The sequence below is a fragment of the Telopea speciosissima genome, chromosome 8, assembly GCF_018873765.1.
Source record: "Telopea speciosissima isolate NSW1024214 ecotype Mountain lineage chromosome 8, Tspe_v1, whole genome shotgun sequence".
NCBI lineage: Eukaryota > Viridiplantae > Streptophyta > Magnoliopsida > Proteales > Proteaceae > Telopea > Telopea speciosissima.
The window spans coordinates 62,349,298-62,363,908 of record NC_057923.1 but is presented as its reverse complement, the minus strand read 5'-3'; the positions used below and the strand labels follow the sequence as shown (position 1 = coordinate 62,363,908).

Sequence of the window (14,611 nt, the reverse complement as noted above, 5' to 3'; positions counted from 1 at the left end):
ATTGGATTGGCCTTTCCTTTTCAGTGTTCGAGTCAGTTTATTTTTTTGTTTTCTATATAAGTTTGTAAGCGGGTCCGACATTGTACACGAATTGTAATCAATGAAAAGCTTTTGCTGCTCTCTTCTCCATTGAAGATCTCGTGTTTGATCAAAACCCCTTGCATGTGATCAAGGTATATTGGTGTCTGATCCAATCAAACACCTTGTGGTGTGAAGCCTGGGTGGATTGTTCTATTGCTGGATTGATTCTTCTACTTATTAGTCTTTAATTAACAAGTAAGTTGAGTTCTGAAATGTTCTGCAACTCCTATTCTAATCAGAATTCATACGCAAGGTATTTTTTGCACGAATTCTAAATAGAATAATCCAGTCGTTAGAATCTGCCCATATTTTGATCAAATGTTCCACAATTCAAAAAAAAAAACTCAATTCAGTTTTTTGGCAAGATTCTGACATGGTGATCTGGAATTATCCCTGTTTTCCAATTCTGCCCCTGTTTCTTCTTAAGCTACTATTTTATATCCTGACATACTGATATCGATTCGGATTTTCTGTTCTATTTTATATACTGATGTCAGATTCATATGCAGAATCAAAACCGCAAATTCAGTTCTCTGTTTAACCTCTGAAATTACTGTTTTGCCCTTTTCCTAGTAGTACTAAGATGTCCTCATATTTTCTCATCTAACTATTGGATCGATTTCAGATTTCCAGCAGTTGTCCTAGCCCTTGTTTGGTAAACTCAACTTGAGTTTGGTGGTTATCTAACATCTGATTTTGCTCCATTTGATTTCTCCTTAAATCTGGATTTATTTCTGTTGAAAGATCCTGTTTGGTACTGTTTGATTACTCAAGTTCTGTACTAAATTAAGAATGCTTGTTGTCTAACTCTTCTTAGACCCCTCATTTGACTCCAAGGTGGTCTAGGACTCCTAAAGGAAGTTCTGTAAGAAAAACCTTGTTTTATAACCTAAGCAACTAGTAGAAGGTCTAAGCCAACATTAGTTTATACCAAAATATTCACCACTAGAGTTCAAACCCAGGTATCAAAAACCAAACAACGAACAGCACTATCAAACAAAATAATCTAAATTATCAGAAGGCTACTAATACCACAAAATCAGATTTGACTAGTAAGATCAACGGGAATGCAGAATCTAAGGGTGCAACAAGCCCATCCCCCCCCCCCTTTTTTTTCTCCCATCAGGCTTGAGGGTAGGTTAGGACTTTACTGCATGGCCATCAATACACCGTTCTATCACTATTAGCTTCCAAGCTGTTTGGTTATTCTCCCAACCAGCCATTGGGCCATGCACTAGTCCCGCCTTCCTTGCCTGGAATGGTAGAAAGTGCATGAATGTATGCTTCAAATAAATCCAAAACGGGCAAATCAAAACATAAAAGTTGGATCATTTTGGAATAGTTAAACACGATTACTCCAATTAGTTATTATCCTGGTATTTCCAACACACAAGGGCGAATCTGCATGCATGCACAAACACAAGTTGGACAGGGAGAGATTTGGCGGACTTCATCACTGGCTAAAAGCAAGGACAAATCACTGCCAGCCACATGTCACATGCACCTATAGTCTTTCAAAAGAAAAAATACCATTGAACATAAATTTCTGACCAAATTATAATTAGCATTCTCACATGACAGTTTCCAGTAAATCATTACCATTAAGCAACACCAAGACCCATCACCTATAAGTTTAAGAGGTAGGTTTACCTGAACACTCTGTTGACCGGTCATACCATGAAGAGCCTGACATTGGAAAACCAGAGCATGCTGTATCAGCAAACAAAACCAAACTTCTTGCATTGTAATAAACCAAGCAAGAAGCTACTAACCGATGAAGACAAAGAAGGTTGCTGTAACTGCTGCTGATGCAGGAGCTGTGTTTGGTGTTGCATCTGCGGTGTTTGTGCAACTTGTACAGAAAGAACCTGCGGATGTGCCTGAACTTGTGGGTGAGAATGAAGCTTTTGAAGAGAAGACGTATGTTGCTGTTTCAGTTTCTGTTGTTGCTCGAACGAGATGAACTCTTCTGGCTTCTCCCACTACAAATACACTTTATTAGACATTTTTGTTGGGGTTCCACACAAAAGCAACGATCACACATCAGTTGTGAGTAGCCCGATGTGAAAGGCTTATAAGGACTTGGGCACCCTCTCCTTAATGACTAGTTTTTAAGGGTGGGTTCTACCTGAGTCCCAACAAGTGGTATCAAAACCGAGGTGTGACAACTCCGGTGTACCTCCGAGGATGGAAAAATCTCAGTCCCCACGTGTACTGCATGGAGTGGGAGGTTGTTGGGATTCTACGGGACAGCAACAATCTCACACTAGATGTGAGTAGCCCGATGTCAAGGCTTATAAGGACTTGGGAACCCTCTCCTTAATGGCCGGGTGAGTTCTACCCAAGTCCCAATAACGGTCACATCCATCGGTTCTAAAAATCAAAATGGCTTAAAGGGACACAATACAAACAAGCCTCTTACCCTGCTTTCACCAGTTACACTGTTATAATAGTACATGTATCCTTCAGGTGAGGGATGCTCTGTCCAGTTACAAGTCAGTAGAGCTGCTGCCTGCGTACTTGCAGGAACCAAAGGAGAACTAGATGTAGTTGATGGCACAACTGCATCTGATGCAGTTGCAGGAGCACCGGCAGCCATCTGTGGCATGATTCCAGTCCATAAAGGCTGCACGGAAAAAATGCTAAAATTAAACTTCCAAAATCACTTGCAAGCAAAAGAAACTAGTAATATAAACAAGATGGCAGGACCACGATTAAGTAGACACAAGTTCAGGCATGAGAAGCAAAGCCTACAGAAATCACAGTTCTAAATTTCCATTAACAATTGTATTCTGTTACATAAAAATTGTGGTAAGATGTAATTGTAATCAATGGAAAAAAAAGAGATCGTTTTCTGTCAGATGAGGACAAACACGCTACATAGTTCTCTAGGCTAACTAGAGTTTATACTACTACTCTAACACCAATTGGGAACTGATGGGTGGAAAAAGAGACATTTTACATCAATAAAATATATAAATATCATTTCGTATGTTTGATTGGGTTCCTCTCTTTTTTTTTTTTTTGTGTGTGTGTGTCATGGGGGGAACAAGTTTTATGGTTTAGAATAAATGGGTCCCACAACATAACTAGTTGAGATCTACCCCTGTAGGGTCAAGATACTTAAGATAGAAGTGATGCAGTTAAGTCACCTAAATAGGCTTAATTTACAAGAAATAAGCCTTGGGATGGATTATATATATATATATAATGAGCTACTTTAAGGGGCCTATGGCTATGGGTAGAGGCTAGACATACGGGAATAGTTCAGTTAGTGTCTTTGTTTCTTTGTTATTTCAGTTTCCTAGTCAGTTTAGGTTATCTTATTAGTTAAGGATTGGGTTAGGTCTTTCCTTTTTAGTGTAGGAGTCAGTTTTTGAGTCTTTTATATAAGTTTGTAAGGGAGACCTGCATTGTACATAAATTTTGATTAATGAGATTTGCTGTTGTTGCTGCTCCTCTTCTCCAATGGTGAAGAATTTCTTGTGTTCGATCAAGGTTCCTTGTGTTTGATCAAGGCTGGTTGGTGTTTGATCCATCCAACCATCTTGCAATGTGAAGCCCGAGTGTTTATTTTATCTTTATATCGTTCTTCCATCTTCTTCCTTTCCATCATTCAAGTAAGTACAGTTCTGAATTTTCTGCAAGTCATCTTCTAGTTCTGCAATTCAAGATCTGAATCTGGGGTTAGTATGCAATGGTTTTTTTTTACACGGATCAGAATTAAGAAGATCCAGGGGGTAAAGCTGCGTACATTTTCCCCTCCCAGACCCTGCAATAGCAGGAGCCTCGTGCACTGCTCTTTTCTTTTTAAGATCCAGCCATTAGAATCTTCACAGATTTCAAGGAGTTGTTCTAAACCCTAAAGGAAGAACCCGGCCAGAAGTTTTCTCTGATCTGACATGTTGATTTGGTTTTATTTCAGATTTCCATGCCCTTATATCTTAATTACTGTTCTGTGCACCTGGATAGTAAGCCAATTTGCTGGTTCAGACCAGCTGTTCTTGCTGGTTTTTATGCTCACTGTTCAGAATCGATTGTTCATATTATTCCTATACTTGATTTCTATTTTGGATAGTGAATTTACTGATTTACCCTTATCCTAGTACTAGTAGGACTGGTTCACCACCATTGCATGATTATAACCTCCAATGTTAGAACTTCCACTGGATCTATTTACATGTCTTTTTCTGATTACCAAATATTGAATTACATTAACAGATGGCTATAAAAATATGAGCAGTAAAGTATGACAGACAACTTTGTCTACTGCTTGCCACCAGAGATTCACCAGCTCAGACTATCAAATGATGAGTGGCATGACACCCAAAAGATAATTTGATCCCCAATCAGAAGCATGAGTCTGAACATTTATTAGTAGATCTTGCCTCACCTGTTGTTTAGTAGCCTGGGAAGCTTGCTGCTGAGTCAAATTTTGACTAGAAGGTTGCATCACATGCAACGGCTGTTGCAGCTGAGAGAATGCTGGCTGTGATGACTGAAAATTCGTGTATAGCACTTGAGTTTGTTGAGACAACATCTGACCTAAATGAGTTGATGCCTGCTGTTGAGGTTGAATCATCTGTTGCGGTACAGTTGGGGCAGATGGAAATTGTTGGTTTGCAGCAGCAGACACAGCTTGTGTTTGTACTGTAGGCATTTGCTGTGGTGCAGCAGAGGAGGTGTTGCCCTGAACTTGAGGCAGCTGACCACTCGTACACTGTTGCACCTGACCACGTGGTTGAATTGATTGAAAGGAAGTGTGTGCAGGGATTTGTTGAGGGGGAAGTGAGGACGGCAAATGATGGGGTGACTGAAGTGGCTTCTGTAACGATGATACTTGCTGACCAACAGATTGGACTTGTGACACAGGTGGGTTAAAACTCTGAAATAGATGCCCAGATGTCTTGTAAGTTATGAACTATTCCAAAAACCATGTAAGATCCCAGGACAAGCCCAGGACAAGGTCAGTTCATCTGTTTTTACCTGTTGGGAAGTTGAAGGGGGTCGAACTGAGAGACCTGGAAGAGAATCATTTGCAGGACCACCACTGGTTCCCAAAGGTCCAGCCTGATATTGGAGCAGAATCAGAAGAGCAACAAAACAAGTTAGCATTTCTCCAGTAAAGTATAATAACTTGAGTGCTATAGATAGTACCAACTGAAATAAACAAGCTCTAGAAAAACATAACTATAGGAAAATTTTCATTTACATGACACCATGAAAGCAAGCATTCCTTCGCAGGCCACCTATTTGTGCTACATGGAGGATTGATCTCTCCAATCCGACTGTTTCAGGCCCATGATTCTTTTTTCTTTAAATAAAATGCAAATGAACTGACCAGTTAACCTAAGCTTAGTTAACAAAATGGCAACCACGTGCTGAATTTTTTTCCCCTGTATTTCAAGCCGTTCGATCGAACAGTTAAAAGTTGGTTTCTCAAACACGGTTCAAAGTTTTTATAACACCACATGGCACAATCCATTCACGCTGAAACTTCACTGATGAGTTAAGAGTGATAAGAACACGTTCAAAAATTTTAGGCTCCAACTAAGTTGACATACAAGATATTTAGGGCCATGTAATCAAGCTTAACTAATGGCTGTGAAGGAAACATTTACCAATCATTAGTTAACAGATTCCATTTATAACTATAAATGAAAAATGAATAGCACAAATAAACTACTTACAGATATTTTATCTGCTAAACACAGAAATATGTCATGAAATGTCGCCTCTCGTTTAAGATTGAATACTTGGGGGGAGGGGTGGAAGGTTGGTCTATCAAACATCTACAACTGAAAAAATTCAGCAGAAACATAAATGAAATCTTACCGTGGATGAAGGCATTGCCATAACTCTACCCATAGCAACCATTGGACTCCCAAAACCCTGAGGATTATTTTGAGATGGTCCCAAGTTCCGTGGACTCATTGGCTGCCAAGCATCGGGAGGAATATTGCCCCCCATTGGTTCAACATGATTGGGTTCAGGCCTGCAGCATGAATGTCAGAACAAAATAAAAGTTCCCAGGGAAACCTAATAAGAATAAGGGGGAAAAGTTAGCCTTAAACTTATCAATAGAGATAAGGACAGACCTAACTCCCAAGGGTCCCTGAGACCGGGGGCCAAAACCAGTACCTCCAAATGTTGGACCACTCCTGAGAAAGGAAAGTAAAAGATCAAGACTGGAAATGCAGCAACTCCATAGCTTTGTACTATAGACAGAAACAAGTCCAGGATATAAAGCAAACTATAATAGAACATAATTACCAGAAAGGGAAGTCCAGGGACAACATGAGAAAAAATATATAGTTATGCTGGTTCAGAGGGAACAAATGAAAAAGGTAAACAAATCCCAAAGTGAATTACCAAGAAGCATCAATACATGTTTAAAAGAGTTCACTGGTAGCTATGGTCGGGACAAAATATTTGATGATTTGCCCACCCAAAAACAGGAAAAAGAAATAAAGAAAGAATATCACAAGAAGTTTTGCTTGTATTCTTTTGCGAAGGTTCAAAGGAAATATCTAAATTTATCCAGTTATTTTTTAAGAGTGAGCCTTATGGGAGATTAAGTGCAGGTTAACAACCAAGACAAGAAACTATTACAGAAAAGAAAAAAACCAGGGGGGGGGGGTGGTTGAGATGGACTTCTTTAATAGACAGGTTTGATGTCATTCCATTCCTTTCAGTTACATTCAGAAAAAGGGGAAAGAATTTGAGATCTGGTTAATTGTCCAGATGCCACCACTACAGTCCAACCTTGGAACACCACTAATACAATAAGCTTTAACCTTGTTGAGAGCTTGATAGAAGGCACCGTTTCAACTAATATTGTTGGAACATTCAGAGACCATAAGGAAGTCAGACTATCGGTCTTTTCAGGACCTATTAGCTAGACATACTTGTATACACTATACAGCAGAACTTCCTCCCTTGAGTAACTCCATACACAGATTAAGGAAACCCAGCTACTGCTACTAGCTAGATGTCTTCTAACAGGAGAATCACATGGCCATCGTCAAATTGATCAGGATTAGTCTTCTACATCTCTTTGTTCTTGTAGGAACATCGCATCCCACAGAAGGACAAAATCTAGCAACTCCCCATTGGCAGTATGCTAAGAGAGGGAAAGTGCAGTAAGGCAGTCTATTCAGGATCATATCCTGTTATGCAAATTCTCACTTCTCTCTTTTGGTGATGGATTTTGCTCATGTTCCACTTCTTTTGCATTGTGCATTCAATTACTATCTCTATTCTATCCTTTATCTAAGGGATTTTCTTATTGACAACCCTCAAGATGTTAACAAAATTTGTAACCTTACTTTTTTTGCCCTTTTAGTATGATACACAATTTTTTTCAATGAGTAATGGTGTCATTTCACATGTATACTCGAAAATTATGCATGAAATTGACGCCATCTGATAATGACATTATGATATGTGACTTTCAAATTATTTTTGAAAACCCTTTTACACCCTTATCTTAAAAAAAATTTAGGAATAAGATAAAGGGTAATAAGAAGAATGTGCCAAGTTCTAAATACACCTATAGAGGTGTTATTCAGACACTCTTTATCTAAGAAAGTCACTATTACATGAAAAAATAAGAAAAAATAATTTGCTTGAGTAACATGTGATCCTTCTGTTCAAGTTAGATCTATGATAGAGAAAATAGTTTGAATTATATAAAAATAAAGGGGCTTAAGCATTTGAAGTGACCTTGATTCTCCAGCCCTAGGCCTCTTTGGGTCAGCAAAACGAACAATTAATGGCTGATTGCAACCCTAAGTAGCAGAAAGTAAAAGAGAAAAAATAAGAGATCTTTCAAAATTTAAAAGACAATCACTACATACTGAAGAAACAATGAAACTTACTCTCATGACATAGATTCCATTGAGACCATTCATAGCAGCTGCTGCCATGTCTCTATGAGAAAATTTAACGAATCCACATCCTTCAAATTATATAAACGATCACATCAGTCCAAGAAAATACAGACTTCAATTAATGATGAATTCAGACAATGTTTTAAAGTAAATTGATAAGAAATACTCGTGACAGTGCAAGACGATTGGCTGACTCGATCGTCTATTTTACAAGGTTACATAGGAGACATGCATGGCATCATGGAATTGGGATGACAAAAAAAAAATCATACATCCCTGTTATAGATGAAAAAGTTTTATACATCCCTGTGGTAGTAGTTGTTTGTCAAGTCAAAACAATTGGATGGTAGTAACCAAGGCTTCAAATTTTCTTCTTTCCCAATATCAATCTGCATCTATTGGTACGGCGTTTATGGGTTAAATCCACCATCAAAGCCATGGAATCCCTGCCTTCCTCTGGAAAGGAAAAGAGTGTTCCAAATTTCTCCACCCCCTAAGTTAGGCTGCTACTTGCCTCCCTAAAAGGGAGGGTTGTTAGAGTTATTGGAAGTTATGTAATATGGGTAGTTTAGGAACTAGCGTTTTATCTAGTTGTCTTATTATGTATTTTCTAATTTTTCCCTTTTACCTCCCTGGGGAGGTGGATGTAATCATGTAATTTCCTTCTAATTATCAATGAAGCAATATAGGTGTGTTGAGAAGTCTCTCAACATACAAGACACTTACCACCGAAATACTCTCTTCTTCTCCCTTGTCTCCTTCTTCCTCTCCTCTCTTCCTCTTTCTTCTTCAACCTCTTCTCCTTCTCTTACTTGCAGCTCTAACCTAAAACCCAACTTGGTATCAGAGCACCAGGTTTGAGAGTCGTGTTTAGTCCCTTGTTCCTATTATTTTTCTTCTCTTTGGAACCCTAGGGCACAAAGGATTTCAAGGAGGAGATTCCTATGTAAAGATTTGTTGAAAGAGTATGAAATAGGTTCCTTATAGCCTATTTAGATGTTTGAAGATACTACTTGAGCTGTGTTGAAGCTCTTTTGAAGATTTGGATCTCACCCAGCTGCTGCCAGGAGTACCGCCAGCTTCAAGTTGCAGGCTCTTTCTCTCCCTCTCTAGGCATGTGTTTGAGTCTTGGACTGGGCCACTAGAATCGTCCAAGGGTACCTATTATATCCTCTATGTCCCTCCTTGCTGATTGAAGGAGCTGTATGAGCATAACTCATTTTCGTGGGATCCCATTTGCTGCCAAGGTAAAGCCGAGAATGCCTAGTTCCTGTTTTTCTTACATTTGGACTGCCATATGCTGCTTCCTTGGTTGAGAAATGCTTATGGACAGCTTTTGTGAAGTCTTTGAATTTGTTTAAAGTTGATGTTACTCCTTGGAGAGTATTAGAGTGAAGTGTTATCAAGGTTGTTCTTGTTTTCTTCCTTGCTGAAATTTGATTCTTGTATTGGGTTCCATATTTGGGTTGAATGTGTACTCCTCACTTGGTTTGGTACTCTAGTTTATGGTCTAGTACCTTTTTCCCTACAAAATGATTGATTCAGACGCATCTGGGCTTGGTTCAGCTGATTCACAGCCCACTCCAACAGCCCCTCAGTTTGTTTATGAGAACACACACCCACAGATCTCCATTGTGAAACTTGATAACACCAATTACTTGGACTGGTCACATTCAATGAAGCTTTCCCTTAGGAGCAAAGGGAAACTTGGGTATATTACAGGTGCTATTAAAGCTCCAGAGTCTGGTTCTTCTGCCTATGAGAAATGGGAGACTGAAAAAACCACAGTCATGACATGGTTAATCTTCTACATGAAGCCAGAGATTGGGAGAAGGTTTATGCGAAAAGAAACTGCCAAGGCAATTTGGGATAGTGTCTCCCAGACATTTGACAGAGTGGGTGACTCTGCCAAGGTCTATCAGCTTCACCAAAAAATTATTGCAATGAGGCAAGGTGGCAGGACCATTTCTGAGTACTATAATGCTTATATTGGTCTTCTGGAGGAGTATGACCACTACAGGGATCTTCAATTGACCAACCCAAAGGATGAAGCACAGGTGTATCGCACTCTTGAGAAGGAACATGTCTTCATTTTACTTGGTGGCCTGAACCTTGAGTATGAACCAATCAAGCTCCAGATTTTAGGCCGGTCCCCTCTTCCTTCTCTTGATGAGGTCTGTAGCTACTTACAGAGTGACGAGACTCGGCGGGTTGCTATGGAGCCAACACCAGCATCATCTCTTGAGAGGTCAGCTCTCAATTCTAGTTCTTTCTGGGACATTCATGGAGGTGGTAAAGGCTAAGGGCCTAACCATGGGGAAGATAGAGTAGTAGAGACAGGTGGTACTGGTGGAAGTGGTAGGGACAGGTTTAAATGTGATCATTGTGGGAGATCTGGACATACCAAGGATAGGTGTTGGACTCTTCATGACCGTCCCCCTAGTACACAAGGTGGTGCTCATAGTGGCCGTAGAGGGGGAGCTAGAGCACATTCTGTGATGACTGAGGCAGATGCTACACAGGATGACTCCACTTTGGTAGATGCAGTGGTTCGCAGGGTCATGTCACAGCTGAGCCTCTCTCCTACACCTACAATGGCCAACTCCTCTTCATCCTCAGCTTTACAGATCCCCGCCTTAGCTTCTACTGCACCTCAGTCTTGGGTCATTGACTCGGGTGCCATTGACCACATGACTAGTACGTCCCATTATTATGATTCCTACACCATTTGCTCTGGTAAGCATAAGGTTAGGGTAGCTGATGGCTCCCTTTCCTCCATCTCTGATAAAGACAATATCCCTGTTACATCATCCATTTCTCTTACTTTTGTCCTTCATGTGCCTAACCTTACCCTTAATCTTCTATCTGTGAGTCATTTGACTAAATCTCTGAACTGTTGTGTCACATTTTTTCCTTCTCATTGTCTGTTTCAGGATTTGGTGACGAAGAGGATTATTGGTTGTGGTCGTGAGGACCAAGGCCTTTACCTTTTTGAACTTTTTTTTGCCCACAGCTTGGTCCTATGTGTGTGGACGTAATGATAGTAGTTCTGTGGATTCTGTTATGTTATGGCATCATCGTCTTGGCCATCCATCTTTTGTTGTAATGAGGAAACAATTATCTCACTTATTTTCTTCTATTGTCTCTTCTCATGTTTTTCAATGCGAATCATGTATGCTTGCCAAACACTGTCATTCCTCTTATCCTTATCATGGTAATAGATCTACTTCTCCTTCCATATTGTGCATACCGATGTTTGGGGACCTTCCCCTACTACCTCTTTATTCGGCTATTGTTACTTTGTTTCATTTGTTGATTTTTCTCATATTACTTGGACTGTTCTTATGAAGTGTAAAAGTGATGTCTGTGATGCATTTAATAACTTTTATCAGATGATTCTTACTCAATTTAAACTCGAATCAAAATTGTTCGGTCTGATAAAGGGGGGGAATACATGTTTGGTGGCCTCCAAACCTTCTTTACTAATAATGGCATTATCCATCAGCTAGCGTGTGTTGACACATCCCAACAAAATGGGATTGTTGAGAGGAAAAATCGTCATTTATTGGAGGTCACCCGTAGTCTCTTGTTTGGCATGCATGTTCCCAAGACCTTCTGGTCTAAAGCTCTTCTCATTGCTTCCTTTCTCATAAATCGCATGCCCACCAAACTCCTTGGTTCCAAATCTCCCTTAGAAACCTTATCTCCACAGGTTTCTACTTTCTCTCTCTCCCTCCCAAAGTCTTTGGTTATGTTTGTTATGTGCATATTAACAAACCCAATCGCACTAAACTTGATCCCAAAGCTCTCAAGTGTCTCTTTCTTGGGTATTCTTCTAATACCAAAGGCTACCCTTCTTCTCATCAGTGTCTTCTCTCCAAAGATGTCACCTTCTTTGAATCTGTCCCATTCTTTGCCCCTTCTCAGCATCCTCTTCAGTGAGAGTATTGTGGAAGTGAACAAGCTGCTGATACTCCATTTCATTCTTCTTTACCTCTCTCTCCTTTTATGCTTGACATTGTAAAACATAGAACTGTGGATGTGGATGATACCAATGAAAAAGAATTGGTTGAAAAAGAAAAAGTAGTGGTTGTGTACAAAAGAGGTGAATGCTTGAAAGGAAAGAAGACCTGCCAAGAGTCCTCCTTGGAACCACATCCTGAGATCCATCCTTCTCAGTCAGGTGACATTCCTTCTCTTACCTCTGATTTAGACCTTCCTATTTTGTTAGAAAAGGCAAAAGAACTTGTACTAATCCTATAGCCCAGTTTGTTTCCTATGATGCTCCCCAAGACTGTTACTGAGGATATGTCTGACCCAAAGTAAAACAAGCTATGGTTGAGGAGATGATGGCACTAGAGAAAAATGGTACTCGGCAATTGGTCAATCTTCCCAAGGGACGAGTCCTAGTTGGATGCAGATGGGTCTACACAGTCAAGTATCAATCTGGTTGTATAGTTGAAAGGTACAAGGCAAGATTGGTGGCCAAGGGATACAGCCAAGTCTATGGTATTGACTGTCAAGAAACATTTGCTCCTGTAGCCAAGCATAACTCTATCCAAATTCTATTATCATTGGCAGCCAACAATGATTGGCCATTATATCAGTTAGATATCAAGAATGCCTTCCTTCATGGTGACTTGGAAGAGGAAGTGTACATGCAAACTCCACCAAGTTTCAAAATACCTTCAGCTGAAGGTAAAGTGTGTCCTCTTAAGAAGGCACTATATGGTCTCAAATAGTCACCAAAGGCATGGTTTGAGCGCTTCCAGCAGGCTATTCTAAAGAATGGATATTCCCAGAGCCAAGCTGATCACACTCTCTTTACCAAGCGAGCAATGGTACCATCACAGCCCTTATTGTCTATGTTGATAATATTGTGGTCACTGGAAATGATACCACTGAGATAGATAAACTGAAGATTTACTTGGGTCAACAATTTGAAATCAAAGATCTGGGTCCCTTGAAGTACTTCTTAGGAATTGAAGTATCAAGGTCCAAGAGAGGAATCAACATATGTCAACGGAAGTTTGTTCTTGATTTGTTGACAGAGAGAGGGAAAGTACCAGAGGCTAATGGGGAAGCTTATCTATCTTTCTATGACACACCCAGATATTTCTTATGCAGTGGGAGTGGTGAGCCAATTTATGCATGGCCCCAAGACTGGTCACTTGGATGTTGTGTACCGCATTCTCAGATATTTGAAGTCCTCTCTAGGAAAAGGACCGTTGTATGCTAAGCATGATCACTTGAGAGTGGAAGGTTTCACTGATGCTGATTGGGTTGGGTCCATCACAGACAAGAGATCTACCTCCGGCTATTGTACCTTCGTAGGAGGTAATTTGGTTACATGGAGAAGCAAAAAAACAGCCTGTTGTAGCCAGATCCAGTGCAGAGGCTGAATTTAGGGCTATGGCTCATGGAGTGTGTAAACTCATATGGTTGAAAAGACTACTTCAGGAACTGGGGTTTGACACTAAAACTCCTATGAGACACTACTGTGATAACAAGGCAGCCATTAGTATTGCTCACAATCTAGTGCAACATGACAGTTACAAGCACATTGAAGTTGATCGACACTTCATCGAGGAGAAGATAGACTCTGGTTGCATTTACACTCCTTTTGTGCAGACTGGTGATCAACTGGCGGACATCTTGACCAAGGCACTTGCCTCTCTTCAGTTTGGTAACCTTTTATGCAAGCTGAGAATGCACGACATTTATTCTCCAGCTTGAGGGGGAGTGTTAGAGTTATTGGAAGTTATGTAATAAGGGTAGTTTAGGAACTAGCCTTTTGTCTCGTTGTCTTATTATGTATTTTCTAATTTTTCCCTTTTTTACCTTTTACCTACCTGGGGAGGTGGATGTAATTTCTTCTAATTATCAATGAAGCAATATAGGTGTGTTGAGAAGTCTCTCAACACACAAGACACTTACCACCGAAATACTCTCTCTTCTTCTCCCTTGTCTCCTCCTTCCTCTCCTCTCTTCCTCTTTCTTCTTCAACCTCTTCTCCTTCTCTTACTTGCAGCCCTAACCTAAAACCCAACTAGGGTGGTCTTTGCCTTCGTAGAATCTGCAATTCCAATATTGCAGGAATTCTCAAGTTGCTTTTGAAATTCTCCTCTAAGAATAACTCTATCTGGGTCAAATGGGTCAATTCCTACCTCCTAAAAAAATATTCCACTTTCGAGGATATCAATGTTCCTTAGCAAGCTACCCCGGTGATATCCTCCATCACCTGATTGGTGATGAATTGAATTAGGTCAGGAAATGGGGTTAGCTCGTCTTGCAAACAGATAGATAACACCTCCAAGGAGATGGAGGTCTTTATAGACAAAAACAACACATTTATAAGATGAATTAAATATTCCATAATTCACAAATTGGATATTTTCAAGGGCTTTACTAATTGACTAAGAAAAACGCCCATGTTATTTGCTGTAGGGTTCATCTTTTTGTTCACCATAGGAGGACTCACTGGAATAGTCCAGGCTAATTCTGGGCTAGACATTGCTCTACATGATACATATTATGTGGTTGCACATTTCCATTATGTACTTTCTATGGGAGCCATTTTTGCTTTATTTTCAGGATTTCACTATTGGGTGGGTAAAATCTTTGGTCAGACATACCCT

At 40.0% G+C, this 14,611-nt stretch overlaps 1 protein-coding gene across 2 annotated transcripts in view; it reads right to left on the bottom strand.

Annotated features, from left to right (window-relative positions):
* LOC122671489 (flowering time control protein FCA-like) overlaps positions 1–14,611 on the bottom strand; it is a 38,213-nt gene that overhangs the window by 2,343 nt on the left and 21,259 nt on the right. For both annotated transcript variants that reach the window (XM_043868733.1, XM_043868734.1), the window contains exons 8-16: positions 7,962–8,041; positions 7,807–7,871; positions 6,180–6,242; positions 5,917–6,076; positions 5,068–5,151; positions 4,475–4,966; positions 2,504–2,707; positions 1,854–2,063; positions 1,732–1,767 (exon numbers count right to left, since the gene is read on the bottom strand). In XM_043868733.1, coding sequence (XP_043724668.1) covers positions 1,732–1,767; positions 1,854–2,063; positions 2,504–2,707; positions 4,475–4,966; positions 5,068–5,151; positions 5,917–6,076; positions 6,180–6,242; positions 7,807–7,871; positions 7,962–8,041 — 1,394 coding nt within the window. The remainder of the gene's footprint in view (positions 1–1,731; positions 1,768–1,853; positions 2,064–2,503; positions 2,708–4,474; positions 4,967–5,067; positions 5,152–5,916; positions 6,077–6,179; positions 6,243–7,806; positions 7,872–7,961; positions 8,042–14,611) is intronic.